This window comes from Nerophis ophidion, linkage group LG25, assembly GCF_033978795.1.
Source record: "Nerophis ophidion isolate RoL-2023_Sa linkage group LG25, RoL_Noph_v1.0, whole genome shotgun sequence".
NCBI lineage: Eukaryota > Metazoa > Chordata > Actinopteri > Syngnathiformes > Syngnathidae > Nerophis > Nerophis ophidion.
This window is the reverse complement of record NC_084635.1, coordinates 4,237,557-4,259,316: the sequence shown is the minus strand read 5'-3', so window position 1 is coordinate 4,259,316 and position 21,760 is coordinate 4,237,557. Positions and strand designations below refer to the sequence as shown.

General features: G+C 34.7%; 1 protein-coding gene across 2 annotated transcripts in view; it reads right to left on the bottom strand.

Moving 5' to 3' along the window:
* The window catches only part of slc6a5 (solute carrier family 6 member 5), an 86,267-nt gene extending 64,761 nt beyond the window's left edge, over positions 1 to 21,506 (bottom strand). For both annotated transcript variants that reach the window (XM_061887047.1, XM_061887048.1), the window contains exons 1-3: positions 20,903 to 21,506; positions 17,368 to 17,413; positions 13,165 to 13,545 (exon numbers count right to left, since the gene is read on the bottom strand). In XM_061887047.1, the coding sequence (XP_061743031.1) occupies positions 13,165 to 13,545; positions 17,368 to 17,413; positions 20,903 to 20,955 (480 nt within the window). In that variant the 5' untranslated portion in view covers positions 20,956 to 21,506. The remainder of the gene's footprint in view (positions 1 to 13,164; positions 13,546 to 17,367; positions 17,414 to 20,902) is intronic.
* Positions 21,507 to 21,760: the final 254 nt, after the last annotated feature.

Genomic DNA, 21,760 nt, shown 5'->3' with positions numbered 1-21,760 from the left:
TTCCTCATCCACAAATCTTTCATCCTCGCTCAAATTAATGGGGAAATCGTCGCTTTTTCGGTCCGAATCGCTCTAGCTGCTGGTGGCCATGATTGTAAACAATGTTCAGATGTGAGGAGCTCCACAACCCGTGACGTCACGCGCACATCGTCTGCTACTTCTGGTACAGGCAAGGCTTTTTTATTAGCGACCAAAAGCTGCGAACGTTATCGTTGATGTTCTCTACTAAATCCTTTTAGCAGAAATATGGCAATATGGCGAAATGATCAAGTATGACACATAGAATGGACCTGCTATCCCCGTTTAAATAAGAACATCTCATTTCAGTAGGCCTTTAATGTCATGTTTACTTTCAAAGATAATAAAAATAATCTTAAATGTGATCAAATAATGGCAGTATAAATTTGCATCATGTAAGTTATGAGGAAAAAAAGGCCTAAAAAAGGGTTTAAAAATAGAAATGTTTAGGATTATTTTTTTAGGATGTCCATCCATCCATCCATCCATCCATTTTCTACCGCTTATTCCCTTTCGGGGTCGCGGGGGGCGCTGGCGCCTATCTCAGCTAGGATGTATATTAATATTATATTATTACTATTACTTTCTTGGTTTGGTTTATACTTTATGAAGTTTTGCACTTGTGTTTTTCTTGTGTTTTTTGTTTTTGATTGTTTCATTACATTTGGATATATGAGTCGGCTTAAATGATATTCATAAAGTAAGATAATGTTTTATGTCAAAGGGGGCAGGAAATTATAAGATTTTCTTCATCCTGCTCCTTCTCAGGAATTGTGTGAATTTAAATTGTATAATTGTGATATAATTAACGTTCTAAATGCACATCAATGAATGAGATAAATAAAAATGAAAATGAAAAAGAAAAATGATTGAATATGATTGAAAAGTTTTAGCAAAAATGTAAAACAAAAATAAACCAAAAACAAATCCCAACCTATCTTTTAAAACGTCCAAATGTTAATGTCCTGTTTAGATTTAAATGATGATCCAAATTAAAGTCTCCCCTGAGGGTTAAAAAGTCCCATGGGCCCAATTTCAAGAAAGGAATTTTATGAATGAATGAACACATCTGATGTTCTGAGATGAGAAACAACCTCATAAAAACACTTTTTTCAAATAAAGCATGACGTTTTTTGAGATAATTTAGAATAAAATTTCAAACAAAAAAACAGTGTTCACCTTTAAAGATAATTTAAAAAATAATCTTATTTTTCAAAACATTTTTATAAAAGCATGACGCTTTTTGACAAATTTTAGTACAAAATGTCAAACAAAAAAACAGCCTGTTTTGTCCTTTCCAAAAGTAAGGACTTTTTAATATCATGTTCACCTTTAAAGATAGTGAAAAATAATCTTAAATGTGAGGATGTCGTAGTGGTTTGTGCAGCCCTTTGAGACACTAGTGATTTAGGGCTATATAAGTAAACATTGAATGATTGATTGATTGATTGATTTAAAAAATGGCAGTTGTTCATGAGTATATAAAAGATAATGAAAAATAATCTTATTTTTTAATATTTTTTGAGAAAGAAGTGAGTTTTATGAATGAATGAACACTCCTGATGTTCTGAGATGAGAAACAACCCCATAAAAACACTTTTTTTTGTAAAAGCATGAATTGATTAACGTGGACCCCGACTTAGAGTTGAAAAACTTTTTCGGGTGTTACCATTTAGTGGTCAATTGTACGGAATATGTACTGTACTGTGCAATCTAATAATACAAGTTTCAATCAATCAAACAACATTGTTTTGAGAATTTTTTGTAAAAAAATGTCAAACGGAAAAACAGCATTTTTTTGGTCCCCTTAAAATGTAAGATAATAAAACTAATACAAATAATATTAAATAAGACCAAATAATGGCAGTTTTTATGAGTATATAATAATAAATAATTAAAATATAATTTTTTTGAAATTATAAAAGCATTTTTCAATTTTTTTTTTACCAAAAAAAAAGTATTTTATTTTTTAATTTTTTTGAAATTTTAGTATAAAATTTCAAACAAAAAATTGTTTTGGCCCTTTAAAATGTAAGGCCTTTAAAGGCCTACTGAAATGAGATGTTCTTATTCAAACGGGGATAGCAGGTCCATTCTATGTGTCATACTTGATCATTTCGCCATATTGCCATATTTTTGCTGAAAGGATTTAGTAGAGAACATCCACGATAAAGTCAGCAACTTTCGGTGCTAACAGAAAAGCCTTGCCTGTACCGGAAGTAGCAGACGATGACGTCACATGTTTGATGACTCCGCACATCCTCACATTGTTTATAATGTGAGTTTCCAACAGTAAGAGCTATTCGGACCGAGAAAACGACAATTTCCCCATTAATTTGAGCGAGGATGAAAGATTCGTGTTTAAGGATATTGATAGTGACGGACTAGAAAAAAAAAAAAAAAGGTTAAAAAAAAAACATGATTGCATTGGGACGGATTCCGATGTTTTTAGACACATTTACTAGGATAATTTTGGGAAATCCCTCATATTTCTATTGTGTTGCTAGTGTTTTAGTGAGTTAAATAGTACCTGATAGTCGGAGGTGTGTGTCCACGGGTGTGTTGACGCGCAGTGTCTCAGGGAAGTCAACGGCAGCTTTATGGACCACACAAGCTCAGCTTTTCTCCGGTAAGAAGCGACTTTTTAACCACAATTTTCTCACCGAAACCTGCTGGTTGACATTCCGTCTTGATTGATGTTCTCTTGACCGCGCTCTGATCCATAGTAAAGTTTCACCTCTAGGAATTTTAAACAAGGAATCACCATGTGTTTGTGTGGCTAAAGGCTAAAGCTTCCCAACTCCATCTTTCTACTTTGACTTCTCCATTATCAATTGAACAAATTGCAAAAGATTCAGCAACACAGATGTCCAAAATACTGTGGAATAATGCCGTTAAAGCAGACGACTTTTAGCTGTGTGTGTGTGTGCAGCGCTCATACTTCCTAAAAACCTGTGACGTCTTGCGTACACGTCATCATTACATGACGTTTCCAGGATGAAACCCCCCGGGAAATTTCAAATTGTAATTTAGTAAACTAAAGCGGCCGTATTGGCATGTGTTGCAATGTTAATATTTCATCATTGATATATAAACTATCAGACTGTGTGGTCGCTAGTAGTGGCTTTCAGTAGGCCTTTAAGGTCATGTAACACCTTTAAAGTCACAAATAAATAATATTAAGTGTGATCAAATAGCAGTTTTTCATGAATAAAAGCATGAAGTTTTTGAGAAATTTACAAACCCCGTTTCCATATGAGTTGGGAAATTGTGTTAGATGTAAATATAAACAGAATACAATGATTTGCAAATCATTTTCAACCCATATTCAGTTGAATATGCTACAAAGACAACATATTTGATGTTCAAACTCATAAACTTTATTTTTTTATTTTTTGCAAATAATAAACTTAGAATTTCATGACTGCAACACGTGCCAAAGTAGTTGGGAAAGGGCATGTTCACCACTGTGTTACATCACATTTTCTTTTAACAACACTCAATAAACGTTTGGGAACTGAGGAAACTAATTGTTGAAGCTTTGAAAGTGGAATTCTTTCCCATTCTTGTTTTATGTCGAGCTTCAGTCCTTCAACAGTCCGGGGTCTCCGCTGTCGTATTTTAGGCTTCATAATGCGCCACACATTTTTGATGGGAGAGAGGTCTGGACTGCAGGCGGGTCAGGAAAGTACCCACACTCTTTTACTACGAAGCCACGCTGTTATAACCCGTGGCTTGGCATTGTTTTGCTGAAATAAGCAGGGGCGTCCATGATAATGTTGCTTGGATGACAACATATGTTGCTCCAAAACCTGTATGGACCATTCAGCATTAACGGTGCCTTCACAGATGTGTAAGTTACCCATGCCTTGGGCACTAATACACCCCCATACCATCACACATGCTGGCTTTTCAACTTTGCGCCTATAACAATCTGGATGGTTATTTTCCTCTTTGTTCCGAAGGACACCACGTCCACAGTTTCCAAATATAATTTGAAATGTGGACTCGTCAGACCACAGAACACTTTTCCACTTTGCATCCGTTCAGCTTAGATGAGCTAAGGCCCAGCGAAGCCAGCTGTGTTCCTGGGTGTTGTTGATAAATGGGTTTGGCTTTGCATAGTAGAGTTTTAACTTGCACTTACAGATGTAGCGACCAACTGTAGTTACTGACAGTGGTTTTATGAAGTGTTTCCGACCCCATGTGGTGATATCCTTTACACACTGATGTCGGTTTTTGATGCAGTACCGCCTGAGGGAGCAAAGGTCCGTAATATCATCGCTTACGTGCAGTGATTTCTCCAGATTCTCTGAACCTTTTACCGTAGTTGGTAAAATCCCTAAATTCCTTGAGAAATGTTGTTCTAAAACTGTTTGACAATTTGCTTACAAAGTGGTGACCCTCACCCCATCCTTGTTTGTGAATGACTTAGCATTTCATGGAAGCTGCTTTTATACCCAATCATGGCACCCACCTGTTCCCAATTAGCCTGCACACATGTGGGATGTTCCAAATAAGTGTTTGATGAGCATTCCTCAACTTTATCAGTATTTATTGCCACCTTTCCCAACTTCTTTGTCACGTGTTGCTGGCATCAAATTCTAAAGTTAATGATGATTTGCAAACAAAAAAATGTTTCAGTTTGAACATCAAATATGTTGTCTTTGTAGCATATTCAACTGAATATGGCTTGAAAAGGATTTGCAAATCATTGTATTCTGTTTATATTTACATCTAACACAATTTCCCAACACATATTGAAACAGGGTGTGTAAGTAAAATATGTTAAAAACAAAAAAAAACTGTTTTTTTCCCGTTAAAATGTAATGATTTTAATGTCATGTTCACTTTAAAAGATAATAAAAAATAATCTTAAATGTGATCAAATAATGGCAGTATAAATTTGCATCAAGTAAGTTATGAGGGGAAAAAAGGCCTAAAAAACGGTTTAAAACTAAAAATGTTTAGGATTGAATATGATTGAAAAGTTTTAGCAAAAAATGTAAAACAAGAATGAAAGAAAAAAAATCACAAACTATCTTTTAAAATGTACACATTTTAATGTCCTGTTTAGCTTTCATGATTATCCAAATAAAAATCTCCCCAGGGTGTTTAGAAGTCCCATGGGCCCAATTTCAAGAAGGGAATTTTATGAATGAATGAACATCTGATGTTCTGAGATGAGAAACGACCCCAAAAAACACTTAATTTTTTTTTATAAAAGCCTGAAGCTTTTTGAGAATTTTTGGTAAAAAATGTCCAACAAAAAAAAACAGCATTTTTTTTTTGTACTTTTAAAAAGGTAAGGACTTTAATGTCATGTTCAGCTTTAAAGATAATAAAAAATCTTATTTATCAACATTTTTTGAAAAAGCATGACATTTTTGAGTAATGTTTGTAAAAAACTTCAAACAAACAAAACAGCACTTTTTAGGACTTTTACCTTTAAAGACGATAAAAAATATTCTTAAATGTGATCAAATAATGACAGTCTACATTTGCATGATGTAAGTTATGAGGGAAAACAGGCCTGAAGAGAGGCTTTTAAAATAGAAATGTTTAGGACTGAAATTGTTTGAAAAATGTTTGCAAAAAATGTCAACAAAAAATATTTTTGAATCCCAAACTATCTTTAAAAAAGTGTGGATTTTAATGTCCTGTTTAGCTTTCAAAATAATCCAAATTAAAACATCTCCAGAGGGTTAAAGAGTCCCACAGGCCCAATTTCAAGAAGAGAATGTTATGAATGAATGAACACATCGATGTTCTGAAAAGAGAAATAACCCCATAAAAAACATTGATTTTTTTGTAAAAGCATGACGTTTTTTTGAGAAATGTCAAACAAAAAAACAGCATTTTTTTTTGTCCTTTTAAAATCCAAGATAATAAAAATAGTACAATAATCTTAGACGTGATCAAATAATGGCAGTTTTTCATGAGTATATAATAAAATAATCTTTTTTTTTTATTTAAAAAGCATGAAGTTTTTTGAGAAATTTTATTAAAAAATGTCAAACAAAAAATGTAAGGACTTTAATGTCATGTTCATCTTCAAAGATAATTAAAACTATCTTAAATGGGATCAAATAATGTCAGTATACATTTGCATGATGTAAGTCATGAGGAAAAAGTCCCTTCAAATGGGTTTAAAAATAGAAATGTTTAAGACTGAAATTGTATCAAAAATGTTTGCAAAAAATGTAAAACAATAAAAAGAAAAAATTCACAAACTATCTTTAAAAAAGTATGGATTTTAATGTCCTGTTTAACTTTCAAAATAATCCAAATTAAAACCTCCCCAGAGGGTTAAAAAGTCCGGGCCCAATTTGAAGGAGGGGATTTTATGAATGAATGAACACATCTAATGTTCTGAGATGAGAAACAACCTCATAAAAACATTATTTTTTTCGAAAAAGCATGACGTTTGTTGAGAATTTTTTGTAAAAAAAAAAAAGTCAAACAAAAAAACAGCATTTTTTTGTCCCCTTAAAATGTAAGATAATAAAACTAAAACAAATCATCTTAAATGTGATGAAATAATGGCAGTTTTTCATGAGTATATAATAGATAATTAAAATCTTAATTTGTAACTTTTTTTAAAAATAAAAAAAAAAAAGCATGAAGTTTTTTCAGAAATGTTACTAAAAAAATGTCAAACAAAAATTAAAAATGTACTTATTTTGGGCCCTTTAAAATGTAAGACCTTGAATGTCATGTTCATCTTCAAAGATAATTAAAACTATCTTAAATGGGATCAAATAATGACAGTATACATTTGCATGATGTAAGTCATGAGGAAAAAGGGCCTTCAAATGGGTTCAAAAATAGAAATGTTTAAGACTGAAATTGTATCAAAAAATGTTTGCAAAAAATTTAAAACAATAAAAAGAAAAAATTCCCTAACTATCTTTTAAAAAAGTATGGATTTTAATGTCCTGTTTAGCTTTCAAAATAATCCAAATTAAAATATCCCCAGGGGGTTAAAAAGTCCCACAGGCCCAATTTGAAGGAGGGGATTTTATGAATGAATGAACACATCTGATGTTGTGACATGAAAAACAACCTCATAAAAACATTATTTTTTTCGAAAAAGCATGACGTTCGTTGAGAATTTTTTGTAAAAAAAAAAAGTCAAACAAAAAAACAGCATTTTTTTGTCCCCTTAAAATGTAAGATAATAAAACTAAAACAAATCATATTAAATGTGATGAAATAATGGCAGTTTTTCATGCGCATATAATAGATAATTAAAACCTTAATTTGTAACTTTAAAAAAAAAAGCAAGTTTTTTGAGAAATGTTACTAAAAAAATATTAAACAAAAATAAAAAAAATAAACTTTTTGGCCTTTTAAGATGTAAGGCCTTTAATGTCATGTTCATCTTCAAAGATAATAAAAATTATATTAAAGTGATCAAAAAATGACAGTATACATTTGCATGATGTAAGTCATGAGGAAAAAGGGCCTTCAAATGGGTTCAAAAATTAGAAATGTTTAGGACTGAAATTGTTTGAAAAAAAAAAAAAGAAAAAATTTCCAAACTATTTTTTAAAAAGTATGGATTTTAATGTCCTGTTTAGCTTTCAAAATAATTCAAATTAAAATATCCCCAGAGGGTCAAAAAGTCTCACAGGCCCAATTTGAAGGAGGGAATTTTATGAATGAATGAACACATCTGATGTTCTGAGATGAGAAACAACCTCATAAAAATACTTTTTTGTTCTTCAACAAAAGCATCAAGGTTTTTTTTTTTTAGATATTTTACTATAAAATTTAAAAAAACAAACAAAAAAAACGTTCACCTTTAAAGATAATTAAAAAAAAAAATCATATTTTTCCAAAAAATTTCATAAAAGCATGACGTTTTTTTGGACAAATTTTAGTACAAAATGTCAAACAAAAAACAGCATGTTTTGTCCTTTCCAAATGTAAGGACTTTAACGTCATGTTCATCTTCAAAAATAAAACAGTAATCTTAAACGTGAACAAAAAATGGCAGTTGTTCAAAGGATAATAAAAAATAATCTTATTTTGAGAAAGAAGTGAATTTTATGAATGAATGAACACTCCTGATGTTCTGAGGTGAGAAACAACCCCATAAAGGCACGTATTTTCGAAAAAGCATGACGTTTTTGGAGAATTTTTTGTATAAAATGTCAAACAAAAAACAGCATTTTTTTTACCCTCTAAAATGTAAGATAATAAAACTAAAACAAATAATCTTAAATGTGATCAAATAATGGCAGTTTTTCATAAGTATATAATAATAGATGATTTAAATAATCTTAATTTGTAACACTTTTTTTTTAAAGCATGAAGTTTTTTGAGAAACTTTATAAAAAAATGTCAGAAAAAAAAGGCTTTTTTTTGGCACTTTAAAATGGAATGACTTTAATGTCATGTTCACCTTTAAAGATAATTAAAACTATCTTAAATGGGATCAAATAATGACAGTATACATTTGCATGATGTAAGTCATGAGGAAAAAGGGCCTTCAAATGGGTTCGAAAATAGAAATGTTTAAGACTGAAATTGTATCAAAATTGTTTGTAAAAAATGTAAAAAATACAAATAAAAAATTCCCTAACTATCATTAAAAAAGTATGGACTTTATATTTTATAAGCGGTAGAAACGGATGGATGGATGGATTTTAATGTCCCATTTAGATTTCAAAATAATCCAAATTAAAACCTCCCCGGTGTTAAAAAGTCCCACAGGCCCAATTTGAAGGAGGGAATTTTATGAATGAATGAACACATCTGATGTTCTGAGATGAGAAACAACGTTTTTTTTTTCTCGAAAAAGCATGACGTTTTTTGAAATTTTTTTGTAAAAAATGTCAAACAGAAAAACAAAATTTTTGTGTCCCCTTAAAATGTAAGATAATGAAATACAAATAATATTAAATGTGATCAAATGGCAGTTTTTCATGAGTATATAATAATAAATAATAAAAATAAACTTCCCTTTGAGACACTAGTGATTTAGGGCTATATAAGTAAACATTGATTGATTGATTGAAACTTAATTTGTAACTTTTTTCTACAAAAAAAAAAAAAAAAAAGCATAAAGTATTTTGAGAAATGTTTTAAAAAAAATGTCAATCTAAAAAGGAAAAACAACTTTTTTTGGCCATTTAAAATGTAAGGCCTTTAATGTCATGTTCACCTCCAAAGATAATAATAATGATATTAAATGTGATCAAATAATGACAGTATACATTTGCATGATGTAAGTCATGAGGAAAAAGGGCCTTCAAATGGGTTTGAAAATAGAAATGTTTAAGACTGAAATTATATCAAAAATGTTTGCAAAAAATGTATAAGAATAAAAATTAAGAAAAATTAAATATTCCCTAACCATTTTTTAAAAAGTATGGATTTTAATGTCCTGTTTAGCTTACAAAATAATCCAAATTAAAACATCCCCAGGGAGTTAAAAAATCCCACAGGCCCAATTTGAAGGAGGAGATTTTATGAATGAATGAACACATCTGATGTTCTGAGATGAGAAACAACACCATAAAAACACTTTTTTTTCGAAAAAGCAAGACGTTTTTTGCGAATTTTTTGTAAAAAATGTCAAACAGAAAAACAGCATTTATTTGTCCCCTTAAAATGTAAGATAACAAAATACAAATAATATTAAATGTGATCAAATGGCAGTTTTTCATGAGTATATAATAATAAATCATTAAAATAATCTTAATTTTTAACTTTTTTTTTTTTTTAAAAGCATGAAGTTTTTGGAGAAATGTTACTAAAAAAATGTCAAACAAAAAAAATAACTTTTTTTGGGGCCTTTTAAAATTTAAGGCCTTTAATGTCATGTTCACCTTCAAAGATAATAAAAATTATATTAAATGTGATCAAATAATGGCAGTATACATTTGCATGATGTAAGTCATGAGGAAAAAGGGCCTTCAAATGGGTTCGAAAATAGAAATGTTTAAGACTGAAATTGTATCAAAAATGTTTGCAAAAAATGTAGAAAAATAAAGATGTCGAAAAAAAAATCCCAAACCATCTTTAAAAAAGTATGGATTTTAATGTCCTGTTTAGCTTACAAAATAATCCCAATTAAAACATCCCCATAGGGTTAAAAAGTCCCACAGGCCCAATTTGAAGGAGGGAATTTTATGAATGAATGAACACATCTGATGTTCTGAGATGAGAAACAACACCATAAAAACACTAATAGTGAGTTTTTTTAAATACACTTTATGAAAACAAATTTGCATGTTGTAAGTTATGGAGAAAAAAAGGCCTAAAAAAGTGTTTAAAAATACAAAATGTTTAGGATTGAATATGATTGAAAAGTTTAAGCAAAAGAATGTAAAACAAAAATAAAACAAAAATATCCAAAACTATCTTTTAAAATGTATGAATTTTAATGTCCGGTTTAGCTTTCAATGATGATCCAAATTAAAGTCTCCCCTGAGGGTTAAGAAGTCTCGTGGGCCCAATTTCAAGAAGGGAATTTTATGAATGAATGAACACATCTGATGTTCTGAGATGAGAAACAACACCATAAAACACTTGTTTTTTTCAACTAAAGCATGAAGTTGTTTGAGATAGTTTAGGATAAAATTTCAAACAAAAAAAACAGTGTTCACATTTAAAGATAATTTAAAAGGAAATCTTATTTTTCAATTTTTTTATAAAAGCATGACGTTTTTTGACAAATTTTAGTAAAAAATGTCAAAAAAAACAGCATGTTTTGTCCTTTCCAAATGTAAAAAATAATAATCTTAAATGTGATCAAAGAATGGCAGTTGTTCATGAGTATATAAAGATAATTTTAAAAAATCTTATTTTTTAACATTTTGTGAGAAAGAAGTGAATTTTATGAATGAATGAACACTCCTGATGTTCTGAGACAGAAACAACCCCATAAAAACACATTTTTTGTAAATAATGTAAAAAAAAAAAGCATGTCATGTTCACCTTCAAAGATAATAACAATTATATTAGATGTGATCAAATAATGGTTGATGTAAGTCATGAGGAAAAACGGCCTTCAAATGGGTTCAAAAATAGAAATGTTTAAGAATGAAATTGTATCAAAAATGTTTGCAAAAAAATTAAAACAAAAAAAAAATCCCAAACTATCTTTAAAAAAGTATGGATTTTAATGTCCTGTTTAGCTTTCAAAATAATCCAAATTAAAACCTCCCCAGAGGGTTAAAAAGTCCCACAGGCCCAATTTGAAGGAGTGGATTTTATGAATGAATGAACACATCTGATGTTCTGAGATGAGAAACAACCTCATAAAAACACTAGTTTTAATTTTTTTTAAATACACTTTACAAAAACAAATTTGCATGATGTAAATTATGAAGAAAAAAAACGCCTAAAAAAAGTGTTTAAAAATACAAATGTTTAGGATTGAACATGATTGAAAAGGTTAAGCAAAAGAATGTAAAACAAAAATAAAACAAAAATATCCAAAACTATCTTTTAAAATGTATGAATTTTAATGTCCTGTTTAGCTTTCAATGATGATCCAAATTAAAGTCTCCCCTGAGGGTTAAGAAGTCTCATGGGCCCAATTTCAAGAAGGGAATTTTATGAATGAATGAACACATCTGATGTTCTGAGATGAGAAACAACCCCATAAAACACTTATTTTTTTCAACAAAAGCATGAAGTTTTTGGAGATAGTTTAGGATAAAATTTCAAAAAAAAAAAAAGTGTTCACATTCAAAGATAATTTAAAAGGATATCTTATTTTTCAATTTTTTTTATAAAAGCATGACGTTTTTTTGACAAATTTTAGTACAAAATGTCAAACAAAAAAACAGCATGTTTTGTCCTTTCCAAATGTAAGGACTTTAATGTCATGTTCACCTTTAAAGATAGTAAAAAAAATAATAATCTTAAATGTGATCAAAAAATGGCAGTTGTTCATGAGTATATAAAGATAATTAAATTTGTTTTTATTTAACATTTTTTGAGAAAGAAGTGAATTTTATGAATGAATGAACACTCCTGATGTTCTGAGACGAGAAACAACCCCATAAAAACACTTTTTTTTCCCGGAAAAAACATGTTTTTTGAGAATTTTTTGTAACAAATGTCCCAAAAAAAAGCATTTTTTTGGCCCTTTAAAATGTAAGGCCTTTAATGTCATGTTCACCTTCAAAGATAATAACAATATTAAATGTGATCAAATATAGACAGTATACATTTGCTTGATGTAAGTCATGAGGAAAAAGGGCCTTCAAATGGGTTCAAAAATAGAAATGTTTAAGAATGAAATTGTATCAAAAATGTTTGCAAAAAAATTAAAACAAAAAAAATTCCCAAACTATCTTTAAAAAAGTATGGATTTTAATGTCCTGTTTAGCTTTCAAAATAATCCAAAATTAAACCCTCCCCAGAGGGTTAAAAAGTCCCACAGGCCCAATTTGAAGGAGGGGATTTTATGAATGAATGAACACATCTGATGTTCTGAAAAGAGAAACAACCCCATAAAAACACAAATTTTAATTTTTTTTAAATACACTTTATAAAAACAAATTTGCATGATGTAAGTTATGAGGAAATAAAGGCCTAAAAAAGTGTTTAAAAATACAAATATTTAGGATTGAATATGATTGAAAAGTTTAAGCAAAAAAATATAAAACAAAAATATCCAAAACTATCTTTTAAAATATATGAATTTTAATGTCCGGTTTAGCTTTCAATGATTATCCAAATTAAAGTCTCCCCTGAGGGTTAAAAAGTCTCATGGGCCCAATTTCAAGAAGGGAATTTTATGAATGAATGAACACATCTGATGTTCTGAGATGAGAAACAACCCCATAAAATAGTAATTTTAATTTAAAAAAATACATTTTATAAAAACAAAAAAAAATGTATTGCATGCAGACTTGCTCTTTTAAACACGATTTTGCTACCTTCAAAACCCATTATTTCAATATCAATTCTCACGTGATACATTATACTTTTATTTTGAAAATCGCTACAACGGCCCATATTTCCGTGCAGTTTCTCAATATGTCGGAAATGAAGTCGGAAGTACTTTAAAAGGCAATTTTTTTTTTTTTAATGAATAGGGAACGTAATTAATTCAATTAAAAGTTTCTTTTCGAGGTAGAAAAGTAGCAAAGGTTCGTAGATGGAAGGAGGTGAGATTACCGGGGTGACGGTGCCGGTCTGGACGGACATGTTGCCATCCGTCCCCAGCACGACGGTGGTCTGACTCAGCGCGGCCCAGCCGCTGTTGTTCTGCTCGGCGTGAGGCGGCGGCGGCGCGTCCCCAGCGCCCGAAACGCTCGAATCCTTCCGAAAGGCCGCATTGGCCGCGGGGGGAGCTGCCGGCGCGGCGTGCTTGAAAGTCCCGTAGGCCCGGTTGGCGGCGTCCGCCTCTCCCGCTTTAATTTCCGGGCAGGGACAAAATGTCTGGCCGTCGATGCGCGGTCCCGCCGCCGGCGCGTGGTGCTGGTGCACGTGAGGGGGCGTGGCGTCGGCTTTGGCGGGTCCGTCCGGTTGCTTGGCCGCCATTTCTCCCTGCTCGTCCTGGAACCAGCAAGCGAGGTGTGAGGGGGGAAAGCGTCTTTTTGCAACATTTTTTTTTTTGGAATGCGCGTTTATGCGTGGGGAGGGGGGGTTGCTTATACACCCCCCTTCCGCGGGATTCTTTAATTTTACGGCCCATTTCCCACCTGCCTGTCATCCAGCAACACGCATCCAAATTATTTTTTTATTATTATTATTTTTTTATGAGCAATAGACAAGCTGCTGCGGGGCTCTGCGGCGCATTTTTCCCGGGGAAAATGCGCAGCAGCACCGGCGTGACCAGTGGGGCTGCATGACCCGGAGCTCAAACGGGGAAAAAGGGTCTAAAAACAACAGAAAATGTCTTCATTGGGGTTTTTTTTTCAGGGCAAAAAAAGCCCATCCATCCATTCTACCGCTTATTCCCTTTAGGGCAGTGGTCCTCAACCTTTTTGTAGCTGTAATAATTTGTCCCGCGGCCCGGGGGTTGGGGGGGGGGTGTCCTTTTTTTTTTTCTTTTTTTTTTTTTCCTTCTTTGTCATGAAAAAGGGACGTTTTTGTCATGAAAAAGGGAGTTTTTGTGGTTGGTGCACTATTTGTAAGTGTATATTGTGTTTTTTATGTTGATTTAATGAAAAAAATATATATATATCCATCCATCATCTTCCGCTTATCCGAGGTCGGGTCGCGGGGGCAACAGCCTAAGCAGGAAAACCCAGACTTCCCTCTCCCCAGCCACTTCGTCTAGCTCTTCCCGGGGGATCCCGAGGCGTTCCCAGGCCAGCCGGGAGACATAGTCTTCCCAACGTGTCCTGGGTCTTCCCCGTGGCCTCCTACCGGTTGGACGTGCCCTAAACACCTCCCTAGGGAGGCGTTCGGGTGGCATCCTGACCAGATGCCCGAACCACCTCATCTGGCTCCTCTCGATGTGGAGGAGCAGCGGCTTTACTTTGAGTCCTTCCCGGATGGCAGAGTATATTTATTTTATTTTATTTATTTATTTTTTTTTAAATAAAAAATTCTTCTGCGGCCCGGTGGTTGGGGACCACTGCTTTAGGACAATGGTCCCCCAACCTTTTTGTAGCTGCGGACTGGTCAACGCTTGATAATTTGTCCCGCGGCCTGGCGTGGTGGGCGGGGGTATTTTTTAATGTTTTGGGGTTTTTTTTCATGAAAAAGGGAGGTTTTTGGGTTGGTGCACTAAATTGAAGAGTATTTTGTGTTTTTGATGTTGATATAATAAAAAAATATAGAAAAAAAGTTAAACTAAAATAAAAAAAATATTGAAAAAAATTATAAAAAATTATTCTCCCGCCCGGTACCAATCGGGCAACGGCCCGGTACTGGGCTGCGGCCCGGTGGTTGGGGACCACTGCTTTAGTGCAATGGTCCCCAACCTTTTTGTAGCTGCGGACTGGTCAACGCTTGATAATTTGTCCCGCGGCCTGGCGTGGTGGAAGGGGGTATTTTTTAATGTTTTTGGGGATTTTTTTCATGAAAAAGGGAGGTTTTCGTCATGAAAAAGGGAGATTTTTGGGTTGGTGCACTAAATTTAAGAGTATTTTGTGTTTTTGATGTTGATTTAATAAAAAAATATACAAAAAAAGTTAAAATAAAATAAAAAAAATATTGAAAAAAATTATAAAAAATTATTCTTCCGCCCGGTACCAATCGGGCCACGGCCCGGTACTGGGCTGCGGCCCGGTGGTTGGGGACCACTGCTTTACCCCAACCTTTTTGTAGCTGCGGACTGGTCAACGCTTGATAATTTGTCCCGCGGCCTGGCGTGGTGGGCGGGGGTATTTTTTAATGTTTTTTGTTTTTTTTTTCATGAAAAAGTGAAGTGAATCATATTTATATAGCGCTTTTCTCAAGTGACTCAAAGCGCTTTACATAGTGACACCCAATATCTAAGTTACATTTAAACCAGTGTGGGTGGCACTGGGAGCAGGTGGGTAAAGTGTCTTGCCCAAGGACACAACGGCAGTGACTAGGATGGCACAAGCGGGAATCGAACCTGCAACCCTCAAGTTGCTGGCACGGCCACTCTACCAACCGAGGGAGTTTTTTGTCATGAAAAAGGGAGGTTTTTGGGTTGGTGCACTAAATTTAAGAGTATTTTGTGTTTTTGATGTTGATTTAATTAAAAAATATACAAAAAAAATAAAAATAAAATAAAAAAAATATTGAAAAAAATTATAAAAAAATATTCTGCCAATCGGGCCACGGCCCAGTACTGGGCTCCGGCCCGGTGGTTGAAGACCACCACTTTAGGGGTTGCGGGGGGCGCTGGCGCCCTTCTCAGCTACAATCGGGCGGAAGGCACGTTACACCCTGGACAAGTCACCACCTCATCACAGGGCCAACACAGATAGACGGACAACATTCACGCTCACATTCACACACTAGGGACCATTTAGTGTTGCCAATCAACCTATCCCCAGGTGCATGTCTTTGGAAGTGGGAGGAAGCCGGAGTACCCGGAGGGAACCCACGCATTCATGGGGAGAACATGCAAACTCCACACAGAAAGATCCCGAGCCTGGGATTGAACCCGAGAGAGCAGGACCTTTGTATTGTGAGGCAGACGCACTAACCCCTCTGCCACCGTGAAGCCCGCAAAAAAAAAAGCCAGTGTCAGAAAAAAAATGACAATAAAGCTGAGAATGTGTGTGGGAATGTCCAGCAAAGTCCAGCTGGAGCCGTGCGTAAAAGTGAAGTGAATTATGTTTATATAGCACGTTTCTCTGGTGACTCAAAGCGCTTTACATGGCGAAACCCATCATCTAAGTCAGTGTTCTTCAACCTTTTTTGAGCCGAGGCACATTTTTTGCGGTGAAAAAATGCACCACCAGCAGAAATTATTTTTAAAAACTTGTCTGAAAGTAGGTGTACTGTCACCACCTGACTTATTTGGACTTGTTTGCAGTTTTCCTGTGTGTAGTCTTTTACTTCTTGTCTTGCGCTCCTATTTTGGTTGCTTTTTCTCTTTTTTTGGTATTTTCCTGTAGCAGTTTCATGTCTTCCTTTGAGCGATATTTCCCGCATCTCCTTTGTTTTAACAATCGAGAATATTTCAGTTGTTTTTATCTGTCTTCGTGGGGACATTGTTGATTGTCATGTCATGTTCGGATGTACTTTGTGGACGCAGTCTTTGCTCCGCAGTAAGTCTTTGCTGTCGTCCAGCATTCTGTTTTTGTTTGCTTAGTAGCCAGTTCACTTTAAGTTCTGTTCTACATAACCTTCCCTAAGCTTCAATGCCTTTTCTTAGGGGCACTCACCTTTTTTTAATTTTTGGTTCAAGCATTCGATACTTTTTTACCTTCACTTTGCCTCCCGCTGTTTCCGACATCTACAAAGCAATTAGCTACCGACTGCCACCTACTGATATGGAAGGGTATTACACCGACACTCAACAACAACACATCATTTGCAGACTATAATTACCGGTTTGCAAAAATATTTTTAACCCAAGTGGGTGAAACGAGATAATCTCCCACGGCACACCAGACTGTGGTTGAAAAACACTGATCTAAGTTACATTTAAAAACTGCTCCAAGGAAGAAAACACAGACAAAACTGCTTGTAACTTCCGGTATATGTTGGAGAGACATGAAACAAAAACCTACATGTAGGTCTCACTTAGACCTACATTTTAATAATTGACATTTAAAGCAGTGTGGGTGGCACTGGGAGCAGGTGGGTAAAGTGTCTTGCCCAAGGACACAACGGCAGTGACTAGGATGGCGAACCTGGAACCTTCAAGTTGCTGGCAACAAACCGTCTTTAAAGTGTAAAAAGAAGCCCGGTGAGGGATTAACATAAAAAAAAAGCGTGACTTACCATCCTGCAGAGCTCTGCAAACGGCGTGGAAGTGCTGCTGCTGCTCCTGCGTGAGTGGGGGGAAACAGATGAAGAGAAGGTGAGCGCGCGGAGTGGGTCGTGGGTGTGGGTGTGTGTGCGCGCCGACGTGCAGAGCGCACTGCTTTTCTTCCGGTGGCCCCCGTGCGTCAGTGCGCGGCAAGGTGCCCTTGGCGGGACGTTTTCTTGATAACTTTGATCAATCTTTTTTTTTTTTTTTTTTAAAGGAGGACGAGAGTGCGTGGAAGAGACGCGTGGGTGTGTTTTTACGCACGACGTAAGAGCGCAACGCCTGACGTGGACTTTTTTTTTTTTTTTTTGCGCAATCTCACGTGCGTGCACAAATGCCAGCTGACGATGTTTTTCATTTATTTTTTTGGCGGGAACATTCTTGACGGGTCATGTGACACGACGGCTGTGCGTGCGCAAATTTAACCAGAAGGCATGCATGTCCAAAAAAAAAAAAAAAAGTTATGTTCAAATACACACATCAAACATTGAAGTATGTATATTTACACTGATCAAGTTCTTGTGTGTGTGCGTGCGTGCGTGTGTGTGTGTGTGGGCGTGTGTCCCTCAAATACTGCATTGCGCATGTTCTCCCTTGAAACAGGAAATGCTACATAGGCAATTTTTGCATGAAAACAATTAGTATTGCATTCACAAACGTCACCATTCTTCCTTTTAGATGGTTGAATGTGGCTTTAAAGCAAGCATTTTGGTTATTTTTATTTTTGGCAAAAAAAAAAAAATGTTGCTATGCATTTAGGATGGGGTGGTGTCCAAAGTGTGGCCCGGGGGCCAATTGCGGCCCACAGTTCGAGTCTTGTCGGCCTTGTGGCGTCTTGTAAGAATGAAATCATAACAGTAAACAAATTAGAAAAAAGTGCAAATTGTATATATTAATTACTACTAATAATAATTTGTTTGATCCTTTTTGTTTGTTTGTGTTTGTTTTTCCTCTGTGTTTAGTATTTCCTGTCCTTAAATCCTGTCAGCACTCTTATTTTGGTTCAGCTTCCTGTTTGTCTCCCTGAGTGCTTTGTTTCCCCTCAACTGCGGCTGATAGGCACCTGGCCACACCTGGTGTCAATCAGCCCGTTCCTATTTGTACCTGCTTTTGTCCTCCAGTCAGTGCTGGATTATTCTGTCAAAGTTTGTTGCTGACGAACCCCGAGATGCAGAAATGGAGGCAAGCATGGAGTGAGAACACATGATTTAATATAAAATACTAGAACAAAACCAAACAAAGTGTACAAAAAAAAAAGCGCGCACGTGGGCGGATAACAAACAAAAAGGCCTAGCGTGGAAGCTAGGAGGTATCTAGCAGGAATTGTGGGTTCTTCCGAGGATGTTGTAGTCGTAATGATTTGTGCAGTCCTTTGAGACATTTGTGATTTGGGGCTATATAAATAAACATTGATTAATTGGTTGATTGATTGATTGAAATATAAGTCATACTTATAAGAAAACAAACTGGAAGCAGGCGACATTGATAGTAAACTAAAAACATTTAACCAAATATAGCTTACCGCAACGCTGCATTGACTCGACAAGATACGACACGACAGGTAGCAATGACAAGAGCGACAAAAAGTGACATCGACAAGACAATAATCCACCACTGACTGGAACACAAAGCAGGTACAAATAGGAGCGGGCTGATTGACACCAGGTGTGGCCAGGTGCCAATCAACCACATCTGAGGGTAAACAAAGCACTCAGGGAGACAAACAGGAAGCTGAACCAAAATAAGAGTGCTGATAGGAACTAAAGACAGGAAATACTAAACACACAGAAGAAATAAAACACAAACAAACCCCTGGTGTGACCCCTGGTGGAAAATGTTTGGATTTAATCTGCATTATGATGCTGGCTAAATGTCCATACTGTTAGAAAAAAAAAAATCATATATATTTTATTAATGTATATTTTAGCATGAAAAAAAAACATTTCACACATTTAATTCACAAAAAAGTCACAATTCTTCCCTTTGGAGGATTGAATGTGACTTTAAAACAAGCATTTAGTTTTTTTTATTCTTAAAAACTACGCCTTGTGTCCTGCTGCCCTATGGCATTAAAAAATTGGTACACATTTGGGGGGGGGGGGGGGTGTCCAAAGTGTGGCCCGGGGGCCAATTGCAGCCCACAGTTCTGATTTTTTTCGGTTTTGTGGCGACTTGTAAAAATAAAATCAAAACAACAGTAAGACTACAAAAATGTGTAATGTAATGAAAAAAAATTGAAAATTGTATATGCTAATAACTAATAAAAATAATGTTCAACCCCCTTTAACACAAAGCTGACACAATATTTCGTATTTAAATAAATATAAATGTCTGTCTGTAGATTTTTAAAAGTTTATTTACAAAATAAAAGCGCAACAAAATGTTTCGGCTTTTCAGTATTTGGCCCCTAGTGGAAAAAGTCTGGACGATAAAGCAGTCTTTAATCTGGATTATGATACTGATTAAAATGTCCATACTGTAAAAAAAAGTGCTAATATATTTTATTAATGTGCAAAGAAGTTTCTCATGGCTAACAATTAGCATTTAGTTATTATTTCTAGAGTGTAATTTAGGAAAGTTACAGTTTAAATGTTTTTTGAATATAGTATTGCATGAATTATTGTTGAGTCAGCATATCTATAAAACCCACAATCCATAAAAATAATGTTTAGTTTTGAATGTTAGAAAATAATTTAAAAATGTTTTTTTGCTAGAATGCAAAATAATAATAAAAAATTAAACGGTCCCTTTGCTACATTTTGGAAACCCTTAGAGTAAACTGATGTCATTACACTGCAAAATAATTCCAAAAATAATACAACTAATTTAAAAAAGTTATTTATAATGGAGTTAAATTTCTGGGGACCAACATTTTTTTTAATGTTTTTTTTAAGCGCATCAAAATGTTTTGGCTTTTCAGTATTTGGCCCCGAATGGAAAGTTTTACCCTTTAATCTACATTATGATACTGATTAAAATGTCCTTAATTAAAAAGAAAGTGCTGATATATTTTATTAATGTGCAAAGAAGTTTCTCGTGGCTAAAAATAAGCATTTTTTAAAAATTATTTCTAGAGTGCAATTTAGGAAATATACTGTTTATCTATAAAACCCACAATCCAAACAATACTGTTTACTTTTGGATGTTAGATAAAAAATGATAACATTTTTTTGCTACAATGCAAAACAACTCAAAAGATGGTTTAAAAAAGGGGTCTCTGGGCCACATTTTGGACACCCTTTGAGTAAACCTATGTCAATACATTGCAAAAAACTTCCAAAAATAATAAAACTCATTTCAAAAAGTTATTTATAATGGAAATAAAATTTCTGGGGGACCAAAATGCTGATTTTAATGGTACTTTTTAAAGTTTTGCAGTAGTTTCCAGTTAATATATGAACACATTTGTGTTTCAAACTACTATTAAAAGGTGCGTAAAAAGACAAATATTCCTTCAAACTAAAATGAAAACATAATTATTTGTTTCAGATTCATATCCTAACTTACCTGAAGTCTGCAAAGTCTCCGATTCTCAATCCTTTCTTTATTCTGGAAAACATTGTCAGTATACAATGCAAAAAAAAAAACCCCGACTAGTTTCCGCTCGTAAATTTCATGAACCGATCAGCCTGAGTTGTTCCCTCCCCCCCACGACGGGATGAATCACGTGACCCTCCGGCAATGACGTGTCCCCCCCGCGTTCAGTGTTACACCAGACGAAAGAAAGCGTCAAAAGAAAGTGACGTTTGAGTTTGTTTGTTTCCGCTTTAGCCTAAAGCCACGCAAACGTCTTTAATGGGCTGGTGTTTATTATTCAGGCTGCCTGCTAATTACTTTGTCAGCTGAGAATAATTACAATTGATTGGCGCCGCTCGCACACGTGCAGCCTTTGCTGATCGGTTTATGTTCTGCTGTGGGAAAGTAGACGAATGCAATGTTGCGAAATCGGCCCCATCTTTTAAAGAGAAGGGGGTTGCCGCTCTTAAATTGCTGTTAATGAAGTATAATGAATGGATCACTCCCACTGCAGCGCGGCTGATAAGCGGCGGCATCCATCCAAGGCGCCTGGGAAGCAGTGATTCAGGAGTGGAGGTCACCCAGGAGCCCACCACTCCCATCATCATCATCATCATCACCATCATCATCATCATCACTCTCAGCTGCCAGGGACCTCACATCGTCACGGAATAATACTTCTGACTCTGCTGTTAAGCACTGAGACTAAACATGACACTGAAATGTTGATTAAAATGTGCCGCGTTCTGCCCAGGAAATATTTTAGTTGAGCTTTTTTGGGAGAAAAAATAAAAAAATAAAATGCATACATATATATATACACGTGTGTATATTTAATATGCACATGTG